Source organism: Topomyia yanbarensis, chromosome 1 (genome assembly GCF_030247195.1).
Source record: "Topomyia yanbarensis strain Yona2022 chromosome 1, ASM3024719v1, whole genome shotgun sequence".
Lineage (NCBI taxonomy): Eukaryota > Metazoa > Arthropoda > Insecta > Diptera > Culicidae > Topomyia > Topomyia yanbarensis.
Window position 1 is genome coordinate 32131456 of NC_080670.1, and position 23812 is coordinate 32155267.

Sequence of the window (23812 nt, forward strand, 5' to 3'; positions counted from 1 at the left end):
TCTCCGTGTTTTTTTTTGTATTTTGATACTATTTTCAATCTTTTATATCTTATTTTCTGTATTTCCCTTTTTTGTCTGGTTCCATATTTTTCTATTTGTCTTTCTTTAATTATTTTCACTTTTCCCCCTGTATGTATTTTTTTCTTTTCCGTTTTTCCTTGTATCTGTCAATTTTAAAACGTAACACTGTAACTTCTATTTCGACCGTCTTCACAGCTTATTCTTAATGTAGAGGGTTTATTTTCAGAGCTAGTGGTACAATCCCAGTTATTCTTGGAGAATCCTTCCTAGATGGTGCTTGAACATAGGATGAGTGTTTTACGAAAGACCAGTGCCGCCTTATCCTCTGAACCACCAGACTAAGGAAATGATTTACTCAATATTTGCGTAATTTCTTCGTATATTTTTATTTTCTTATTATCAGTTATCTTTATTATATTTTTTTGTAATTGTTGCATTCTTTAATTATGCTTCCTTTTACTATATGTATTTTGAACTGTTTATGTATTACTTTTTTACTCGAATTTTTCAATTATTCTATTTCTTATTCCTAATACTTTTTTATTCTTTTACAATTTACTCTTCTTGTGTTTTAAATTTAGTTTTATTTTTTGTTTAGTTTTAGATTGTTCAATTTTTTCGTTCGATAATTTTTTTGGCTTGTTCGTTTTTTTTCTTTTTCGATTCATTTTTCTCCACTTTCTCGTATATTGCATTAGTTTAATGCTTCTTTATTCGTTTCTTCCTTTTTTTATTCATTCGGTTTCATTTTTTCCGCAATATTTTCCTTTCCTCTGATTTTTATTTCTCATATGCTTTTCCTTATCGTGTTAATTTATTTAGTTTTTCCGTTCATTCATTTATTTATTTAGTTTTTCATTTACTTCGTTTTCTCGTCCATTGTACCATTTTTGCTTCTTTTCTCTCTCCTCTCTTTCTCTTCATCATTTGGTTCATTTTTCTTTCATCGATTTTTTTCTTAATTTATTTTTCATTTCGATTTTTTGCATTTTTTCCTTTATTCTTTACTTATCAATCTTTCTCTTAGTATTATATTTAAATCACTTCCTTTTCATTATTTTTAAAATTAATGCTTCATAATTTATCGTTTTATCTTTTATTCGTTACCGTGCTTTTTCCTTATTTTTGTTTTCACTGTTTTTGCTTATTGTTTTCCTCAATTAATTTTGTTTTAAAATGTATTGTATAGTCTTTGTTGTTTATAGCTTATCTGGTTTTTTTGTTTTTTTATTCCACTTATTCGTTATTTTCTTATTATTTTTTATATTTATTTTACATTACATTTTTTCTCTTCTCCGTTGCTTCGTTTTGTTCATTACCCGGTTTTCAAATTTTGCCTGTTTGTTCTAATTTTAAGGCATTTTTTCTTATTTCCTATGAGATTTTTTTTTGTTTTGTAGTTTTGCTGTTGTTTTTTATTCGCTTTCTTTCCGTTTCTATTTTTTCTCTTTTATGTTGGTCTTATTTCTTTATTTTTTTGCTCAATATTTTTGTATGTTTTGTAATAAGTTTATTTTTTAACCATATTTATTTCATTTCTCTTTTTCGCGATTGGTAAGTTTTTGTGTCGCTTCTTTTGAATTGCCACGTTAGCGTTATTGAATTTTTTTAATTTTTTTTGTTCGCTTCCTTATCTTTATATTTTTTTAATTTATCGCTTGTTTTATTATATTTTCCCCGATCTTTTTTTGCTTCCGTTGCTTCTATTCTGCTTTGCAATTTTATGTAGTTTTTGATTTTTATTGTTTCTTTTATCTGTTGTTGGTTTATTTTTTTGTATTCTATAATACTCTAATTATTTTCGTATTATTATTTATCATATAGTGAGTTTATATTTCCACTTCTCCGTTGTTTCCTTTTTTTTCTTTTTACCGGTTTACCAAATTTGTCTGTTTTCTCTCATTTCTTAGATATTTTCTTCTTATATTTCCTTAAGTTTTTCTTTTCATTTTGTAGTTTGGCTGTTGTTTGTTTATTTGCTTGTGTTCTGTTTCCTTTTTCTGGTTCTTTTTCTATTCTGCTGGTTTTATTATTTGCCTTGTTTTTCTATCTCATTTTCTTAAATCTCTAATTCATTATTTTAATTTTTGCTTATTTTGTCAATTTGTTACCTTTTTCGAATTGGATATTTTTGTTTCGATTCTTCCCTAATTGTTCCATTGTCCTTTTTTTTCTTTGCTTCATGTTTTTTTTATTCTATGCTTGCTTTATTATTTTTAGCTCCTTCCACTATTTCTCATCGTTTGTGTTTCTCATGTTACTCCTTTTCCAATTACGTCGTTTTTATTTACCATTTCATTGTTTTTTTCTTTTCATATTTCTTTAATTTGCTTACTTTTGTTTGTACTTTTGGCTATTTTTTCTTGTTCTTTCTTGTACTATTTTTGCTTTTTTTCTCTCTCATTTTGTAGACTCCTTTCGTCCAGTTTTTTCTTTAATTCACTGTTTGTTCTTTATTGCCATATTTATTCATTTTTTCAGACATCACATTAGTTTTGTGCTCATTACTTCCAAGTCAGTACTAAACGCAATACTGCATGATTAATAAAAGTTAGCATAGTTTCGCTTAACTGCGCTAAAATTAAATACCCGCATCTGCTTGTCCATGTTGGATCGCTCCAGAGACAAGCCATTGACAAGTTCGCCTTTGTTCCAAAGGACAACTACGTGCTGCTGGTAATACTCCGCCAGCAAACCATGATTGCGAGTTCAGGAGTAAACAGTTAAAATGCACTATTTGCGTTTCACTCCCTGTATATTGATTTATCATTGATATTCACGATTTGCCATTCGTAAGGTAAACTCCAGCTTAATCCACTAACCGACCGGATCGGGGAATGGAGAGATACATAGTTGAAATCGACAAGGTACGGAGAAATTGGATTATGATTTTTATTATACACATGAAATTGGTATCGATTTAAAATACGCTGTTGAAATATATTTTCTATCCGTTGCCAAAAAAATGGCCTACTCCTATACTGGTGTACATTCCGTTATAGAATTCGATTTTCCATGTTATGAGAATCTATTCATAGCGTTAAGCATAAAAATCACAGAACCAGTGGGATGATGACAGTAATCCGATGTATGTTAATGCAAAGGTTTTTCGCAGTTGTATTTAAAGGTTTTAGTATCGAAACAACACATATTTTGGACTTTTCAGAGCTATTCTGAAATTTGTTTGCATCGTTCACATAGAAAACGAAGTGATGAAGCTCGACGTGACGCCCTTGAGGGATAGATATAAGTTGTAGAAATATACGTCACAGTTTTAGCATTAAGTTATTTGTTGCATTGCAACTAAGCGGTGCAAGTATATTTTTTTAAAAATTAGTTATGCAAATTAGCTCCTTAAAAACGCTTCATCCTCCTCGCACGACCTTAAAAATTATTTTGACTGATTAGAATTATAATTGTTTTATTTTATGACAAATATTTTTTTCGAATGCGCGCTATCGAGTAATCTCTGTCCAGAAAGATTTGCTTGGAATGTTATTAGATTCGAAGAAGTTTTACAACATGAAACGCATCTCATTATTTACCAACTATTTTGATGATTAATATTCCTAGAAGTTATTTTGGATAAATGCCTTTAAAACATTTTGTTCGAGATCTCTGCTCTTCAATAAAGTTGTTAAGAATGTTATTACAAACAACTTTGTGGAAGGTATTAAAGTTTTTTTCGTGCAGCACGGTGCGATATAAACTATTTATTTATATTTGTATAATACAAAACGACTAAGCTCGGCACGAGTCCATTCTAGGTCCGGCACAATTCCTTAGATCATGAAAAAAAAATTCTCGATTCGAGGTCATATTCTCGGAATTTTTATGAAAATTGAAACCACAGGTTAAAATGTATAGACAAACCGATCGTCACAAACCTCTCCACTGCTGTGTAGCAGTGACCCACTCAATTTCACTGTAGATTATGTTGCTGTTGTTTTGGAGATTACACACGTTGGAAGTAATTAAAATTAATCAATTGATTATAAATTTAACACGAATAATATAAGCGTTTTCGGTTCTTCCACAGAACCCCTGGATTGCTTCCAAAGTGCACTAAAATATGCAATTTCGCCCGGCAAAATGTACGAAAAGGATTTGCTTAACTATGCGGTGCTAGAACTAGAGTAAATACTTTGTGTGAAACCCGCATTGGTTCGGATTCGGGTCTCTATCCAAAAAGGGAGAACTAGTAGCTTTGAATGTGTGCCTAGGTTTGAATAATGCCACTCCCGCAGCGTGGGGTTGCAGCTTTGTATTGTACATTTCCCCTCCCACTCCGGCCCGATTGAAAGGATGGATGTATGGAAGGTACCGTGGGGGGCACAAACTTCATTAAATATGTGAGCTGGCACTTTATCGCATTCTTTGTGTAATCATCATCGGTGCAGTTTCCGGTGACGCCTTTCGGAAACGTTGCAGAACAGAAACCATGTGTTGATAAGGTTCGGCGATAAATGGAATGTTTAGTTGAGAAAAATACCGCATTCTGCTGACGAAACTTTGTCTACTACACACCTACCAGGGGACATGGAAGGAAAAGAGTTAGGTGTAAAGGTTATAAACTTTGCTATGTGTGCTGGAACTGGTTTACCCCCGTGGATGCACGTGAGTTCCAAAATTAAATTCTTTCACCTGAACGACTGTAACTAGTACCCGGTTCTTTGTGGATCTTTAAGTGAGTGATAAATTGACCAAACTAAAAATAATTACGTTTTCGTGTACTTCTATGTTACTAAGTGCAATGTTGTACCATCAATCCTTATTTGTCATTTTAGGGATATGAGCTTCGCGCATGTTCTTTTAAAGGCCTGTGAACGAAATAAAGTAAAAATAAATAAAAATTCGCTCTATAAACTAGCTACGCTCACCATTACAGTGCACCTAAATTTGGCTAGAACGGAGAGGAAATATACCAAGGCCAAATCCATCGTCGACTCCGCCACCAAACAAGCGCCATCCTGACGGTTCCATGGTTTTCAGGCCTACTTTAACAACACGCTTCATTATTCCACCTTAATGAGGCAGAAAGTTCTGCCGTTATCATTAAACGGGAAATACGTTCGCATTGCTCCACGATTCCGGCAACGCTGTGCTGAGGCGGTAAATTCTGATGGCCATGGAACGGAATTCCTCCGTTTCCCTGTCCCTCCGCCCGACTGAGCATCGTTGAAGGTTCGGTTGGGGAACCTTCAAAAACCGGCCAGCACCGAAAGAGTGATGCTGGTCGATTTTCTGTGAATACTTAGTAAAACGTTTTCTTTAATTTAATGGATTTTATTGTCGAGCAGAAATCGCTGGAGTACGGGCTTGGTTTTAACTAGATCAGCGATTGGCTGTAGCCTCGTAGAATCTTCTGTCGGGTTAAGGGGTAAGGTCATCTTGCAACTTAAAAAAAATCGTATTGTTTTTATCCGCTTAAAACTTTTCACGATTAAGATGAAACTTTACACGTTTCACGGTCATGGAAATCTAAATCTTTTCCACGGTGAATCAGATCATTTGGTTTAAGAGCAATTTTTAAAAGGTCGTGGAAACTTTTTCATGCAGCTTTTTCCAAAAACAAATTGTGTACCGTGTTTTGTACAGCAAGGCCATTCGAGAAAGTCTTTCACTGGGGCCTCCATTCACGAACCAAACCGTTCGCTAATTCAATTAGTTTGCAAAAAGTGTTTTTATTTGGAATTTAGTTCGTAAAAAAGTTCGCTTCACATTCTTATTACAGCTCGTGTCAAAATAGTGCTAAAATTAATGATTATGGCAGAACATGGATATTTTTGGAACGGGTTTGACGAGTAGATGATGAAAATTGATGTTTAACGCCATTTGGAGATCGGAGATGGTGACTTCCAGTTGAGCAATATTCTTGATAACCTTAAGAATTTGGATTTTTTGGAACGTTCTTGACGCTTAGATGGCGAAAACAGATTTCTGACGTCATTAAGAGTCGGTTAAGAGAAATTCTCTACAGCCCTAACCATAAAGGTATTTTTGAAATGGGCTTGACGAGACTAGATGACGGAAGTCGATGACTCACGTAATTTTAGAGGCCAAGATACTACATAGTTATCCCACTCCGAACATACTTATATTGAGTTTACAGAGAATTTATCTTAACCGGAAGCTACCATCTTGGTATTCAAGTTGGCTTTTGACATCGACCATCCCATTTTGAAAATACCTATATTGTTGGGGTTATAGCGACTTTAACTAAACCGGAAGCCACGATTTTATCTACTCGTCAATCACATTCTCAAAATTCCCATATTGTTAAACTAATAGAGAATTTTTCGAAACTGGAAGTCGCCATCTTGAATGCCGAACTGGCTTCCGACGTCGATTTCCGTCATCTACTCGTCAACCTATTTGCGAAAATATTCAACTTTTATCAGTAATAGTTAACCAAGAATATGTTATATTGTATACCACTTTATACGGTACTGTTCGTACTCAAATCTTTTTTTACGAACTTAATCCGTAAAAAGGTTCGTTATTTCGAACTTATCTCGTAAAAAAAAGTTACGCAAATCGAATATTACATAAAAACAATGCGTAAATAGATGTTTCAGTGTACAGGAAATGAACTTTTGCGTGGAAAATGTGTACACTGGAAAAAACATTTTTCATAAAAACAAATATGTAAAAAAATTAAATTTAAAATATGCATTTTTTTAATTTTTTTTAAATTTTTACAACAAAAACATAAAAATATTTTAAATATAACTGCATAATGGAGAAACTATACGTTAAAAAATTGTAAGATTCTTTTTGTTAACGAGAAACCTAAGCAAAATAATTGATTCCTGTGTTTCAAGGGATTACAGTAGCCCAGGTGTTTTGGCAACATTGCTCACGTTGAAAAGTTCGTTTCGTACGCTCCGTGTAGCCTTTGTAACATGGGCGGAATTATAAGTTTACAGTGTCTATCATTCATTTTCAAACCTATAGGGATTAAAACCCTTTGACCTTATTCTTGATACACTCGAAAATAGTCGTTTTCAGCAATTTTTTCATAAAGTCATTTAGACTTCGTCTCATCAGAAACCGACACTAACTTACTGCCAAAATAGATTAACGGCGGCTTGACGCAAAATCTCTAAAACGGAAACACAATTTGTATTTCAATCGAATTACTGGTCAAACGTAATGTCTCGTCCCGTGATGAGACGAAGTCGAAGCGCACCCATGACTTTGTTAAGATAAGACTTGAGCCCTTCACGTACAAAGAGTGGTTTCACCAAAAAATTTCACCTAGGGGATAAATTTTGTTTACCCAATTTTTCTCCTTAGGGGGAAATATAGCATAGAACTTTATCATTTATGCCCGTATTTGTGCGACCATTAATCGGTCACGAAAGTCTCCATTCTTGGTCCTAAAACCAACCAAATAATATCGCTCGTATCCACTACATATATCGTTCCATGGCGACATGACCGGAAACTCTAGTGACAAGGGAGAACTAACTCTTTTCTAGCATCTGAACCCCACACTGAAAATTAAGAATCATGTTCGTGGTCTGCGTGATCATTCAATAACACAGGCGAATATGCAAATATCCACATGGTTACAAAATTAAAATTATACACACCAAGTTAAATACACGCGACATACAAAAGCCCACGCGATCGAACTCGTTAACATTATTATATTATTACTTTATTTTATTACTATATCCTAAATTAGATTCATACTAACACTAACTAGTCCAATTAATTGCGTATTCGCTCATATACGTACAAACGCTCGTGGCCTTTGCGATAACTGGACTACACGTACTTACGCCCGCGTTTTCGTCAACATTGAAACACCCCGGTAATTAATGAAAAAGCAAAAGCACTACACATTTTCTTCGACCTGATCAAGAGCGCGCCACTTACGACTGCCAGTTAATAGTAACCATACGAGTAATACCAATCGCAGAATCACTTTTGTGGTCAGTAGCACCCACTATAACAACAACCATACGAGTAGTCTCTACATCAATAGTTTACTGCCACCGGATAGTGCTTTTTGTGGCAGCAAAGGATCATTTCTCAAGACCCCCCTACGAACTATAGGCCAAAAATTCAATTTCAAAGAGGACCAACATTGAATCCCTATCCAGTGGACGATCTACCACGGTCAACGCTGGAAATGCACCCAACATAGCAACGCTCGAAAAAAGTTTTCCCTAGAAGAAAGAAACGACAAGGACACCGCAGTTTGCCAAGATTCGACGCCATTTGAACGACAACAACGCACGCGCGATCATGAATCGGTCACGCCCGGAAGTCTCTTCCCCGCGGTCTTAGCAGCCTAGACTCATGCCTTCAGTTAAACCAATCAAAAAATTACGCCCATATTCACAAAACAACACGTTTCATGGCGACATGACCGGGTATATACTATGACTGTACTGATATGGGATAATTTACTTCCTGTCAAAATCTGAACCGTAGACCAAAAACTAAATATAAGAATGACGGTCCGAGCGTGATCGTTCAAGAATACACGCGAATATACGAACGGGCACATGATTATAAAATCGAATTTATACATGCGGTCACATGCACGCGATAAACACGTTAACATACAAATGCTTGATCCCTTCGCGACCATCCGCTGCAACTACACCCGCGATCTCGCAAACATAACATCCTGGTGATAAGGTGAACGTCTCAGCGCTTATAAATTTTCAAACTCGGTCTCAAGCGAGAACCTAAAAATTCCCTCGCTATCACGATGATGAATCGGTCACTTCCGGAAGTCTCTATTCTTGGTACCTGTAGTTTAGGACCATGCCTTCAATTTAGCATTTTCCATGGTGACATGACCGGTAATATGGTTACAAAGTGGCAACACGGTTAAAAAACGAATTTATACACTCAAAGTCACATGCACGCAAGCACACGCGACGAGCACGTTATCATACGAACGCTTAAGCCCTTCGCGATCAACCAAGCACATCTACGCCCACTATCGCGCAAACTTGATAACACCCCGGTAATATGGTGAACGCAGAACACATTTTTATTTCATTTTGTTATAAACAATTGTTTAAAAAATATGCGAAACAGTAACTTTTCTGAATGTAAAAAATCAAGAACAAGCTGTGTCTTACGACAATTTCATTGCTGGTTTGTTCGTTGAAATCGGCCAACTAGGTTGGTCGTAGTAATTTTTTAAGCATTAATCGGGCTGAAAACTTCAAACGTCAATAATATGGTCTATTTTTTTTTTTCGCTGAACCCATCTGGATTTGAATTTTGGAATGCCAAATGCTACCAAAAAATTGGAACTTTCATCGACATTGCGATTTCACCTAATTTGGGTGGCCTTTTTAAGAAATTTCTACTCTATTGCAATTGCCTTGTAAGAAAATATTTGACTTGAAGCACAGCTCATGAAATAAAGAATGATGAATTTTCTTACTATACATTTAACAAACTGATCGCTATGATGAAACATACTAAACCCGAAATAGCAATTCAAAATCTATTTAACAATCAATGGTACACCATGGCCTGTGAATAGGGACATGCTGGCAGTTTAGGAGAGGCGTATTCAGTGTCTATATACGATTCACTAGACTGCTTGTCAAAGTACAATTCTCGTGTAACTCATACTTGGGCCGTGGGGGCAAACTGTCATGGCTCTTTGCGGGGGAAGTTTCGACAAACGACCGCCAAACGGACACAGTTGTTGACATGTAACCATAAGGAGGAAATATTTCCCTTTCATCTGGTGATGAGCACAGTGGATGGGCCACCTAAGCGATTCCCATAACCTTCAGCTGGTCTTCTCGGCTGTGACTGAAACACCTCGGGAGTATAGGACCCCCCTAATGCTGATATAAAGCCATAGAAGGCGAAATATTGTGCTATTACCATGCAGAGATTGACAGCCCGCTTACTGAAATACTAATTCGAACGTAGAACAACAGTGTAGACCTGTCAAAATTTAAAGCCTGTTATTGGCACCACCAATGCTCTAAAGCAGCCTCAGTTTGCTATTATTTTTTGTGATGATTTAGCGACACTTTTTCGTTTCCTGTTCGGAATTGTAAGCGTAATTTGGTTTTATCATGATTTCTATTATGTTGAAAGGAAGATGCACAACGAATAGTAGCACACCATGATTGTAGCATTATATTGGCTCTATAATAGCACCGAATGCATATGTAAAGCATAAATGCTTGAAAGATTATTAAGACTTCTATGCGTTATATCAGCTTTCGATATGTATATAGAGCTTCTACTAGTGCCACAGTTTGTCTGTGCTTCTGTGCATCAGAATGCTAATATAGAGCATGATAGCACTACAAATGCTGAAAGAAGATGTTTTATGTAATATTAGTGCAAATTTATAAGAAATATAGCACAATAGCTCAAAGCTTGTGGTTTTTGTTTTGTTTTTGTTTTCAAAGATAGTTCATTTTGATGCTCTCTCAATTGAAATTTAACATTCATCAAAAACCAGGATTAACTGAATGCATACAACAAATATTTGATTATTTATTGATGAGCGGATTGATGATTGCACCAAACACTGATTTCGTACTTTGCATTAATCATTTATCAGACATCCCGCTAGGATCAATCAACCCTCAGTTATTTCCCCCACCAACATACATACCTTTATAGTATCCTTTTCCATGTCGAGGTTCGATGCCACCCACCCCAACCGAGTTGCTGGGTGGCATCAATTCCCCCTTTCCGGACTGCACCACCTCTCCACCACCACCACTGCTAGCATCCGCTCTGGCAGCTGTATTCCTCCGCTCCACTAGCACTCCCGGTAGAACCAGCGTCAGATGGAATAGGAAATTTGTCACTTTCACTAATTGATGATTGTGTCTCATTATTCACTTTCGTTTTAAACTCAGTGCCGTGTATTATCGTCGCTGTCGCTTCGTGCCACTACCACCCACTGTTATTGCTAGCTAATATTAGCTTTTCTGCGGCCGGCTTAGTCACCCGATATCGGAGCTGCTACCCTTCCGGGAAATGTGATCCACAAGGTTGCTATCATCATCCTATCAGACTTCGTGCCGGGAAGCCGCATGTAGGTACGCCCACAACATGTGCACTGCATGTGGCTTGAAAAACCATGTAATACATGTAAATCGTAGTCGGAGGGAATTACGGGATGCTGTTTCATTGTTCAGGATCTGTTCTTTTCATCCTTATCTGGTCTGTTTTCTTCTCAAATAACATTGGATATCACAGAAGGATCTTGAGTCCCTCGTCATCTGTCAAGTTGTAATCTTTATCAAAGTTCAGGATAACAAGTCACCATTGTTCGGTTTAACAATCTTTCGAACAGTAAATATTTGCACATTTTGTAACCACAATTTTCTCTATTTCTTCTTCTTCCCCGAAGATCATATTATTTTTCGTGAAACAACTGGTCGGTGTTAAGTCAGACCGGACTAAGTGACAAAATATTGATTTCGAGAAAAACGAGTTTAAAGTTTGAATCGCAGCATCCTTTACATTATGATTGGAAATAATTTTTGCCGTAATTCTTGTTTATTGTTACATATTTCAAATCTGGCAAGTGTCGAATGTAGCTGACGAAATTCTGCATCCAGTGCTATAATTATCTCATTTTTTGATGTTTTGCGACTTAGTCCGGTCTGACTTAACACCGACCAACTAAAGTTCGCTTGTTTTGTTTTTGACATAATTAAAAATTCGTTTTCCTTGCAAAAAAAAAACCCACCTGTTGAAAACGTGTGCCCTCAAAGCCCTAGCAGCCATATCCTTTCCGCCATTTAACCAACAATCAGTTAACGTGCAAAGCATAAAAGCTTAATATCATTTCCCTTAGGATCGACGACGACGACCACCAACGAGCAACAAAAAAACAACAAACAACGCTCACCGTTGCTGTCGTCGTACGTCGTCGTCCCCCTTTGTCAGAAGGATATCACAGACAAATTCCATCACCACCTACTGTGATCGGGAAAAAAGTGGACGACAACGGCCTAAAGAGCGAAAATCAACCCCAACGTAATATGCGGACGGGTCGGATGGTAATAAAAACAGCGCGCTGATAGATCGGGTGTTGGGTTCGGTTGGTTCTTCGCGCCATGGTAAACCCGCCATTGTGGTTGGTGGAAGTGCTCCCGGTCCAGCGCTGGGATGTGTCTTGATAATTGAAGTGTCACCACGGTGCAGAACACAGGACAGTGGGTCGACTTGACCTGACTGGGGGGAGTGACGTTTGTGTATGTGTGTGTGTGCTCAGGTTCACTGTCTTGAAAGGCTAACAAAAGCGAGGAATTCGAAAGTCATCCTTTCTGGCTTGGGATAAGCACTGACTGGTGTGTTCAAGGTGTTGTGTGGCTGTATTCATCAAGGCCCACTTGCCAGTACAAAAGAGTTGCAAACAGTAGTTAACGATAAGCCTGAGAAAAGAGGATGGTATCTTGTGTCTTTGTTTTGCATCTGTGATTAGGGTAATAATCCTTTCGAAGCTAATCTAAGGAACAAAAGGAGGAAATGAAGGCTATGAGATAGGAATGTCCGGACTCGAAACCATAGATTTAATTAAGGATTACATCACATCACCTTTTTTGTTATTCTATGTTTTCACAAACTCGTATATGATCAGAATCAAATGCCATTAATTTAAATCCCATTTCTCGTCTGATTAAACTGATTCTACTTCTACTTTGATCTATTTACAGACAAACGCACACTAGGAGGAGGCCAGGAGGAGCATCTGTCGTTGTCGATAGGGAGCTGGGAAAGCGCCGTCGACGGAACAAAAGAGGTTCGTACATAATTATAATATTGGCCCGACGAGGAATGCCGATGCAGGCGTTGGTGGTGTACACAACACCACCAGCAAAGGAATAGCAGCAGGCGATAAATTAAATTAGTATCATATTGTATTATACATCAGGGAATCGTAAATTATATGTGTATTGTCCCTTTCGGGGCTATTATCGGTGGTGTGATGGCAGACTCGCACGGAGATGGACCATTCGGGATGGACCTATCACTCGAAAGACTGGCTGCATAAATAGGAAGTAAAAATTCTAGCTGTGCCATGTCAGATAGCACTGGAAAAAAAATTATTACAGAGCCTTGGAAAACCGTTAAAACATAATTTCCTATAAGAATAATAATATTAACGATTTCGTCTCATCAGTATGTGGCAGCCCGGTTTGATCGCACACGTAGACGTTAAGTCCAGAAACGAAGCACTACTTGTGTTCATTTTGGTTCAAATTTGAAACAGTGTGAAGGTGGCTTTGAGAGGTGCCCGATGTTCTAAAATGTTTCAAATTCATGAGAACCCTATTATCTCATCCTGTCCGTTCTAGGATAGACATTATTTCGAGCCGCTCCTGGACATCCGCTTTCCTCGTTAGTGTACAATTCAATTTTTTATCATTATTATTTTATTTCAATTTTTTATCATAATTCATGTTATTTTTAATAGTTATTTATTAGTGAATTTCGTTTTTTTATTCGTTCGGTTCATTTTATTCAGTTTATTAGTTTAAAATTTTCGCTTATTTTTTTACATTTTGTTTCATTTTATTAACAATTTAGTAACAACTTACATCGTTTGATTAATTGCATTGCTTCATGTACTTCATTTGCCTAACTGATTTATGGTGAAGGTGAAAATGGAGCTTAAGCTTTTAAAGGTCGCCTTTATCCACTTCGGCCATATCAGATAGTCAAGATTCAAGATTATATGAACGACGGGAAAATCGAGGCTCGGCTACATGATCTAACACTGCTTACTTGCAAACTATTTTCAAGTTAAATTAGTTATCGGTTTAACGGTTCTACTTCGTCGCATCAGAATCGGACACAAATTTAGTGACAGGACTAAGCTAGCGCATGATTGACGCTAGCTAAAAAAACGGAGACACAACTTATTACAACATAACATAAAACTAGCTTTTAAAACCATTGACAAAATTAAAGACACAGTACACAGTAAGCTTAAGGACAGAATAGAAAAAGACCGTCGAACTAATGTTGTTTACGAAATACCATGCGGTGTCTGTACAGATAAGACATACATCGGACAAACAAGTCAATTTTTAAAAAAGCGTTTGGAACAACATAAGAATGATATTAAAAATAAAAGCGCAGGAAGTACGGGGCTAGCACAACATACAATCAATGAAGGCCACTTTTTTGATTTTAAAAATGCTAAAATATTGGACGAGGTGCCTAGGACCGATACCCGGTTGATAGTGGAAATGTTCCAAATAAAAATAAAAAGAGAGTCGAACACCTTCAATCTACAACGGGATTCTATTAAGTTTAGGTCTGCATACAACGGCTTAATAGAGAAGCTGAAGAGCACCGTGCGTCCGAAGAAAGTACCAACGGAGATTGAGTGTACAAGACAAGACAGCAGTTGATAATGTGATTGTTCATTGTGTAGACGTTGTTAACATGTAAGTAATGTTGTTTAAATTTGTGTTTAGTGTTAGATTTTAACAAATATTATATTATAGTAAGCCGCTGAGGATGACTGAACATGTTAGTAGGTCGAAACGTCCGGTAAAATGCAGTTTGTTTTAATTTTCACCGAAAAAAATCGATGACCGTGCATACCAAACAACTTATGTTCCTGAGCAAACCCCTTGTCAAGCGTGATGTCTCCGTTTTTTGGAGCTAGCGTCAATCCGGCTTGTCACTAAGTGAGTGTTGGGTTCTGATGAGACGAAGTCGAAACTCAAATTTCATAATTAATTTAGTTATAAGTTATAAGCAAATGTGGATTTACTCAATTTTTTCCTTAATAGAGAATTTTTTTTCTCCTGAGAGGGAAATATAGCAAGCGATTTAAAATGGTGTCTTTTGGTCAGAATGAAGATGAACCAACCTATTCTCCTGGCTGTCATTGAAGTACCAAATAGAACGCGGTTGTATCATTACAAATAGCAAACTTTGAATATATTGAATACCTGCAATATATTGAATACCTGCAAATTCTGTGAATAGACAGTAACTTTCGGAAAACCTTGCCCGGAAACTACCGAAGAAAAGCATTCTCCCAAAATAACTACAAGAATCCCAAATTATTGCTAAATTATTGCATGCTACTCAAGCAATAAAACAACTTCAAAGCTGCATCAAGTACCTCAAAATTAACTGCCTGTACTATCAGTTAGGAGGCTACCAGCAAGAACGAAGGGTTCATAACTGTGATCGATAAGGGCAAGAAGCTAGAGAACATCTAGTCATAAACGTCAAGACAGCAACTATGGCAACGCCACGAACTAGCAACCATTTTATTGTTTTTGACATTGAAAATGTCTTACTGCGCTATCTGGGGCTGGGTGTCATTCTTAAATGAAAAATCAAACGATGTCACGTTTTTGCGTTACTATTTTGAACGCAACTTATCTTTTTACATTTCTTATAAAAGAAATGTATAGAATTCGCTCAAACTTTCAAGATTTTTTCCGAGGCCCGGAGGGCCGAGTCTTATATACCAATCGACTCAGCTCGACGATTTGGGACAATGTCTGTGTGTGTGTGTGTGTCTGTGTGTGTGTGTGTGTGTGTATGTAACGGACAAATTCTCATTCGTGTTTCTCAGCAATGGCTGAACCGATCTTATCCAAACCAATTTTAAATCAAAGAACTAAAAAACAGTATGAACGCTATTAATTTGTTTTTGATTCTGATGTTTAGTTTTTAAGATATGAATGTTTGAATGCGTAAAAATGGCGTTTTTTGCAGTTTTTTTAAATTATCTGCCGGAATTGACAATATAGATTAACAATTAATAAGTTTTAAGATAGCTTAAACGAATACCTTTCGAACAAGCTATAGATTGTTGAAATCGGACTATTATCAAAAGAGATATTTAACATTAAATGCGGACGAAAGATTTCTATCATTTCCCATTGCCAGAAATATCACCAAAAACATGTAATCTATTATTAACGCCAAAACGGCTTATTTTAGGTCAATAGTATCTTCGGAGAATTTAATGGAGGTAATATGGTCTTTCTTTTGGTGTTGTGCTTTTGCTGATTAATCCCCCTATGAGTGAGATATTTTCACAAATTTTCTTGGAAGTGATTATATCGAAATGATGCCTTCAGCAAATTTGTAGCTCTTACTTTTGCGAATAACTTTACTGAAGACTTCAAATATCTATTTCGAATACTTTAAAAGTTATGGCTTGTTGTTTGTGGATTACTCTTCGTCGCCTATTTATTGTTCAATATAGGGTAAGGTGGGGCAAATCCGACCTAGTAAATGATTTTGGCTGTAAAATGCTCATTTTACAACGGATCAAGTCGTTTTATATACCAATTTAAAGGTTAGACTCCTGGGCAACTTTTTGTATATAGCATTTTATTTAAATCTTCGGAATATCTTGAGATACAAGCGTTTTGCAAAAATGTTCATTTTTGCTGTTTTCAAAAATGGTGGGGTAAACCCGACCCTCTATGTTTTTGCTTGGTTTAGTGCAGACATTACTCAAATTTTATTGTTTTTCAATGATAAATCAATGAATGTTGTATTATTGAATTGTAACATGAAGAAAATGGAGTTCAATATCAATCTTGGAATGCTAAAATCACGAGCAGTAGCACGTAATGATATTCCCATTTGCATCGGAGCAATTGCTCGACGAATACTATAACCATCACGTTTTTGTGTCTTTCGTTTGTAATTATGAATCATTTTTCATAAAAATAATAAATAATAACAATAAAAATATATTTCAATGTGATAAATGAAAAATTTAGCAAAAAAGCGGTCGGATTTACCCCAATATTTAGAGGTCGGATTTGCCCCACCGCGTCATTTTTCATTACGATGCAATTAAAAAATATATGAAAAAGGTTGAACTAAATTCATCTATGCACTTTGTAGGACTTAAATAAAAGAATTTAAATCCACTTACATTTATTATGAAATCACTTTAAGAACAGAAATATCCTGTAGTCAATGATGCACAAAAGTCAAATCAAAAATTTTAAAAACACACTTTTTGTCGCATGAGCATCTTAATGTAGACTAATAAAATGCTGTCATACCACCATTATGATTATTTTCGATGCTGTACACGACAACATTGATATTAGTTCGCGTAGTGCTTCTGATTTTCGGTAACAGAGGGGGGTCGGGTTTACCCAACGGTCGGATTTGCCCCACCTTACCCTAGTAATAATCCATTGCAATAAGCCAAACATTATTTCGATAAATCGAATTTTGTATTTCATTTTTCTATCTACAACCGCTAGAAATAATCACCGAACACTTCCAAGTTGTCTGGAAGGAACTTGATAACTTATCAGTGCAAAAATGTTCATTTGTGCGAACCTTCTGACTGCAATTTTTCTAACTTATGACCATCGGATCGATCTGAAACCTTTCGGAAAATGAAAAGCGAAATAAATAACTCCAAGCAACGGCGTAGCCAAGAGAAGGTTTCAACACCATACACCCCCCCCCCCCACCACACAAAAAATATTGGATTGGAGTTGAAAATTTATTGATGCAAACTGATTTAATTCAATATTACAATAACATTATCTGATCCGTACATTGATAACCCGTTGTTGTAAGCATCATGAGGACTTTTGATAAATGGTCGGAATGGGGTCCTGATATGTAACTGATCAATTGGTCTTGATTTCCCAGTTGTCTAATAGCATCAATATCAAATTCATGCCTGAAAACATTCCAATAGAAAATTCCAGAGTTCTGTAATCAATCATAATCCTCAGATTTCTTTTCAAATTTTCAGCTTTTTTCCTACACAATATTACGAAAGCTTATTACACAATTTTTCCTAATAGGTTTGTGAAAATTATAAACTATTTGAAATTTTTTAATAGTTTTATTTTTTATTTAACCGTAATTTTTTAATAAATATGATCATCGCTTCACAACGTAGTCTATTTTTCATGGTTTGCGGTGAGCACGAACTCTCGAATTGCTGAACTGAAAATTATGGAATAGAAATTAATTTTTAGTATTCTTTACAGACCCGCTGGTGCCCTAAGACGATTTTGCTAGATTTTTAGAGCACTGTGCACTAGACTACCCAGAAAAATGATGAATTTTTGAAAACTCAATCGGCCCACCCCTGAGTCGATTCCTAGTCCCACCAGGAGTACTTGTACCAAATTTGAAGCAAATCGGACAAGTCTAACTACCGGACCAACATGCCTGAAGTTTATATTGGATTTTTCAACAATTTACATGGAGAAAACTCACTGGCTCGTATTTTCGCCGCTAGGTGGCACTGTATGCATCGTATTATCACTGTAAGTGAAAATAAGAAGGATAATTGAATTGTCTACAACTTCGTCGAAGACTGCAAGTTAATCCGACTTTGTTAAAAGAAGTTATTAAACTTTTAACGAAGTGATGTCTGAGTCAGTTTTGCATTGGGCCTAGCAGTGCATGGTTGTGTATCAGTACTCGACTCCCGCGAACTATATATTTTTGTGAAATAATGGTTAGATTTAGCCGAATAGTATGTTTACAAGAATTATAGTAAATAATACGAGTTATGTTTTGGTTAGAAAATTTTAGTTCCACCTGTGACCGCATAGAGGGCGCCACTACTAACTTTTCATAGAAGAGAGATAGAGTATCAAGATGTTCAGAAGAAATACTGAAAAATGCCTGTTCTATAACTTTGTAGAAGACACCAAATTTCTATCTCTCTTCGTTGAAAAGTTCGTGTTGGCGCCCTCTATGCGGTAACAGGTGGAACTAAAATTTTCTAATCAAAGCATGACTCGTATTATTTACTATAATTCTTCTGAACATACCATTGAGCTAAACCTAACGATTATTTCACAAAAATGTTCAGTTCGTGTGAATCGAGTACTGATACACAACCATGAACTATGAGGCCCACGTGACGAATGAATTTTACAATTTAAAGTCACGTAAATAAAACTAAAAAAAAAAAAAACTATGAGGCCCCATGCAAAACTGACTCAGACATCACTTCGTTAAAAGTTTAATAACTTCTTTTAACAAAGTCGGATTAACTTGCAGTCTTCGACGAAGTTATAGACAATTCAATTATCCTTCTTATTTTCACTTACAGTGATAATACGATGTATACAGTGCCACCTAGCGGCGAAAATGCGTGCTGGTGGGTTTTCTCCATGTAAATTGTTGAAAATTCCCATACAAATTTCAGGCCCGTTGGTCCGGTAGTTAGACTTGTCCGATTTGCTTCAAATTTGGTGCAAGTACTCCTGGTGGGACTAGGAATCGACGCAGAGGTGGGCCGATAGGGGTCATTTTTTTCCTGTCACCCTACTGTGCACCCAGTGCATTAACGCAAGTGACGGAAGGTTATCGAAAAGTTTTGTGAAAATGAAAGTTCCAGTAATGATGATGATTTTCCCAAACGGTTCGTTTTCGTGAGGTTTTTATTTGTTCTTTGGCATTAGGATTAGCGATAATAATTCAAATCAAGAATACTACTGGGAAGTCACCTTTAGAAAAAGTCGATGTCGAAGTAAAATTTGAAACTATGCACGCATGTACTTCAGAGATAGCGTGATATCAGGAGCTGCGATTTCATTTCAACGCTTTTTTGTGAAAAAGGCGATACTTGTAAACATAGGGCTTTTTTCTTACATGCGAATGAGGGCTTTGAAACGCAACAAATTAACCTAAAAATTTTGATTCTACGATATTGCTTTCTTAAACTACAGCAAAAAATATAACGGGCGAAACTGTATTTTTGTTTGTTTATTTAAAGTTTCGCCCTCCACGCTCCATGCAAACAAACAGGGCGATACTTTTTTTGCTAGCAGTTTAGAGGCGAAACTGTTATTTTCGTATTTTTTTGGATTATCAAACTGATACCAGCTGTAAATAGTAACAATGCTCTATTGAAAAAACCCGGACGAAATCGGTGGTGTAAAACGGTAGTTATTGTAAAAAAACGTAAGGGCGATACTTCAATGGTGATAGATGGGACCGAAAAAGTAAACAATCGCCAAAGGGGCGATACTATCATTTTGTCAATTTGAATAGCAAAAACAAATTTTAATTTAATAATTTCAAATACTTTATGAAGTTTTGGGTTTCGATCACTGAATCATGCAAGCTAGGATGTCAAAAAACACAATAGTTCTTAAATAGGAAATAAAACCAAGTCTGGAAATATTCACTGTTGATTTTCTTTGAATAGTATCACTGCTAGTATCGCCCTTTTCAAGAAAAAGCGTTGATTTCTTAGTTCTCAGTCGCGTTGGAAATTTGAGTAAAATATAAACTTCAAATCGATTAAAAAAAATCGTTTTTTTTGTTTCAGTACAATATATAACCCCTTTAGGAAAATTCAGTTTTCCCACCACAATATAGATATTTTATTAACAGAGCATTAACAATAATTCGTTGGTATGTCTATTTTATGGGCCATTTTTTCGCTCTCCCATTGATTTGGTTTGAGATTTCTAGCACTGATGTTGTCCTATGCTGATTTGAGCGATTCTCTGAGTCCTGCCACTATCCCATGTAGTATGTGTTATCAAAAACATCGCGAAGCATCAAGTTCTAAATGCTCTCAAACGATATAATATCCGAAGAGAGTGATAAGAGTTATAAGAAATGTCTCATCACACTGTTAGGTGGATTAAACACGTTTTTTTTGTATGGATGGATTTTCATCTTTTTACTACCAAACAACTCGGAGTTAACTGATATTTTGTTTTGTTGCTATATAGTTTATGTGATTCAATAGTTCGCTTTTTAGAAACGTTTAAAAATGAACAGATATGGGAAATCGTAAAAACTCCCATACATGCTAAATTGTCTGTCTATTCCGGGCAGAGCCGTCAGTAGGGAGCCCCTAGCGACTCAATCAAATACCATGAAATTTTAAAAATCAAGGTACCGTAAATCTGTCTGAGTCAGTCGATGCTTGCATGCCAAACGAGCAACATCATGATTGTGTCGTCCGAGCAGTACAATAAGTGTTAGACGCTGTGGAATTTCTGCAACCCGCACACAGTTGAACCGTGTGCAACTTGCACCCGCTTCCTTGCTATATGAAAAGATTATCGTGCGTTGCGCGAGTTGAAACTTTGCATACACGGAAATGGAAAATGTACAGTCGTGATTAACGAATTATATGAAAAAGGAGGGTGACATTTTTCTTCCTTGTTGCTTTCAATTTTTACTTTTTCGATTTTTCTTTTTGACTTCGTTTATTACTCTTTACCTTACATTTTACCATGTATTTCTGTCCTACCTATCTTTTTGCGCCTTACTTTGTACTCTTAATTTTTTACATCACCCTTTTTTATTTTGTTACTTTTTGTTCATTTTTACTTTACAGTTTGCTCTGTACATTTTCTGTTTCAACTTTTTGTATTTTTGTGTTTTACTTTTTGCTATCTATTTATTATTTTTTAACGCTTTCTATTGATCTTCAGCTTGCTACTTTGGAGATTTTATTTTTTGCATGTCGCTATTTACTATTTTCCCTTTACTTTCTCCTTTTCACATTTTAGTTTTTCCATTTTATTACTTTTTACTTCACCTCGCACTGTTTGCTTTTTTTTTGTACTTTCTTCCTTTCGCTTTTCACTTTTTGTTTTACTTTTTTTTCACTTTCACTTTTTTCTCTTCCTTTTTTTGCTTTTTAATTGTTTACTTTGATTTCTATGCCCTTTATTTTTACTTTAACTGTGTATTTTTGTCTTTTACTTCTGACTTCTTTTTTTACTATTTCTTATATTTTCCTTTTTTCTATTTTACTGCTTTTTTTGCATTTCACTGTAGACTTTTTAATATTTACTTTAAGTTTTTTATTTTTCACATTTAAGTTTTTGCTTTTTATTTTTGACTTTTTTCATCTCATATTGTAATTTTTAATTTCTATTTTTTTTATTCTTTACTTGTTACGTTTTGCTTTTCACATTTTAATGTTTGCCTTTTGCTTTCAAAATTCACTTTTGACATTTGACTATTTTTTTTACTTACTATTACTTTTTACTTTTTTCTTTTAGATGTTTTTAACTTTATATGTTTAATTTTTTATTTAGCTTAAGTTTTTAATTTTAACTTATTAATTTTTAATTTTACCTTTTACTTTTCACTATTCTTTAAATTTGACTTTGCGCTTCGTTCATTCTGCTGTTTAATTTTCGCTTCTTGATTTTCACTTTTTGCTTTTTAACTTTAAATTTTTCCTTTCATTTTTTTCCTTTTAGCTTTTTACTAGTAGCTTTTTACTTTTTTTATGATTTTATACTGTTCACTTTTTATTACCTATGACTTATTTTTTTACTACTTGCTTTTCACTTTTAATTCTTACTTTTTATTTTTTACTTTTCGATTTGTATTTTTGCTTTGTCCATTTTACTTCTTAGTTTTAAATATTTACCTCTCACTTTTTACTATGCTTTTTACCTGTTTCTGCATGCTTTTGACTATTTTCTTTTAACTTTCTATTTTTCACATTTTTTTGCGTTTTGCATTTTATATTTTAATTTTTACTTGCTGTTTTCAATTTCAAACTGTTTAATTTTCACTTCCAACAGTTTTTTCTTACTACTTTGTATTCTTCCCTTTAATTTTTTACTTTTTATTTTCACTTTTAACTTTTTGTATTTACATTTTACTTTTCACTATTTATTTTTTACTAATTCATGCATTTATTTTTTTTTGCATTTTACTGTTTACTTTTTGCTTTTTAATATTCACTTTCCACTCTGATTTTCACCTTTCGCTGTATATTTTGATTTATTTACTTAAAACTCTATTTTTGACATTAATGCTTTTACTTTTTATTTTTGACTTTTTACATATTATATTGAAATTTTTACTTTTACTCCTTATTCTTTACTTTTTACATTTTCCTTTTCACATTTTAATTTTCGTTTTTTACTCTCAAAGTTAAATTTTGACTATTTTTCTTTTTTACTTTTTTCTTTTTATTGTTTACTTTTAACATTTTTTTCACTTTTTATTTTATAATGTTTAATTTCAAATTTAAATTAATTTTAATCAATTTTACCTTTTATTTTTAAAATTTTCACTATTTGTATTGCACTTTTTACCTATTGCTGTTTACTTCTCGCTGTTTAGTTTTTACTTTTTTCTTTTTTTCTTTTTAGCTTTTTATTTGCAACTTTCTACTTTTTTATTTGTAATTTTTACTGTCCATTTTTAACTACCTTACCTTTGACTTTTTATTTTTTACTGTTTGCTTTTTCCTTTTACTTGTTAGTTTTTATTCTTTTACTTCTCACTTTTTGTTTTTTTGCTTTGTATGTTTTACTTTTTAATTTTAAATTTTTACCTTTTACTCTAGACTCACTTTTTACTTTTTACCTCTCACTTTTTACTATTTGCTTTAAATTTCCTAATTTTCCCATTTTACTTTTTCTTTGCTTCTTAGGTTTTGCCTTTTACATTTTAATGTTCTGACGCTCAAATTATTACTTAATTACTTTTAACTATTTTTCTTTCTTTTTACATTTCGCATTTAACTTTTTGCTTTTTGTTTTTTAATTTCCACTGTCGACTTTTTAATTTTTACTTTATACTTTTCACTTTCTACTTTAAAAAGTAAAGTTTTTTCTTTCAACTTTCTACTTTTTACTGGTTACTTTTCATTTTTTACTGTTTACGTTTTTTATTTACTTTTTACTTATTCTTACTTCTTACTTTTTGCTTTTTACTTCTTACTTTTTATTTTTCACTTACTTTTTACTTCTTGCCTTTTACTATTTACTCTTTATTTTTCAAATTTTTGCATTTGCTTTATTCTTTTAACTTTTTAAATTTCATTTTTGAATTTTTACTTTTT

At 34.7% G+C, this 23812-nt stretch overlaps 1 protein-coding gene across 6 annotated transcripts in view; it reads right to left on the reverse strand.

Annotated features, from left to right (window-relative positions):
* The window catches only part of LOC131677292 (suppressor of lurcher protein 1), a 97325-nt gene that overhangs the window by 70821 nt on the left and 2692 nt on the right, over window positions 1-23812 (reverse strand). For 3 of the 6 annotated variants that reach the window (XM_058957017.1, XM_058957015.1, XM_058957013.1), the window contains exon 2: window positions 10646-11108. In XM_058957017.1, the coding sequence (XP_058813000.1) occupies window positions 10646-10871 (226 nt within the window). In that variant the 5' untranslated portion in view covers window positions 10872-11108. Of the gene's footprint in view, window positions 1-10645; window positions 11379-11734; window positions 14047-23812 lie in introns of those variants that run through there. The other 3 variants (XM_058957014.1, XM_058957011.1, XM_058957012.1) reach the window with 2 other exon arrangements.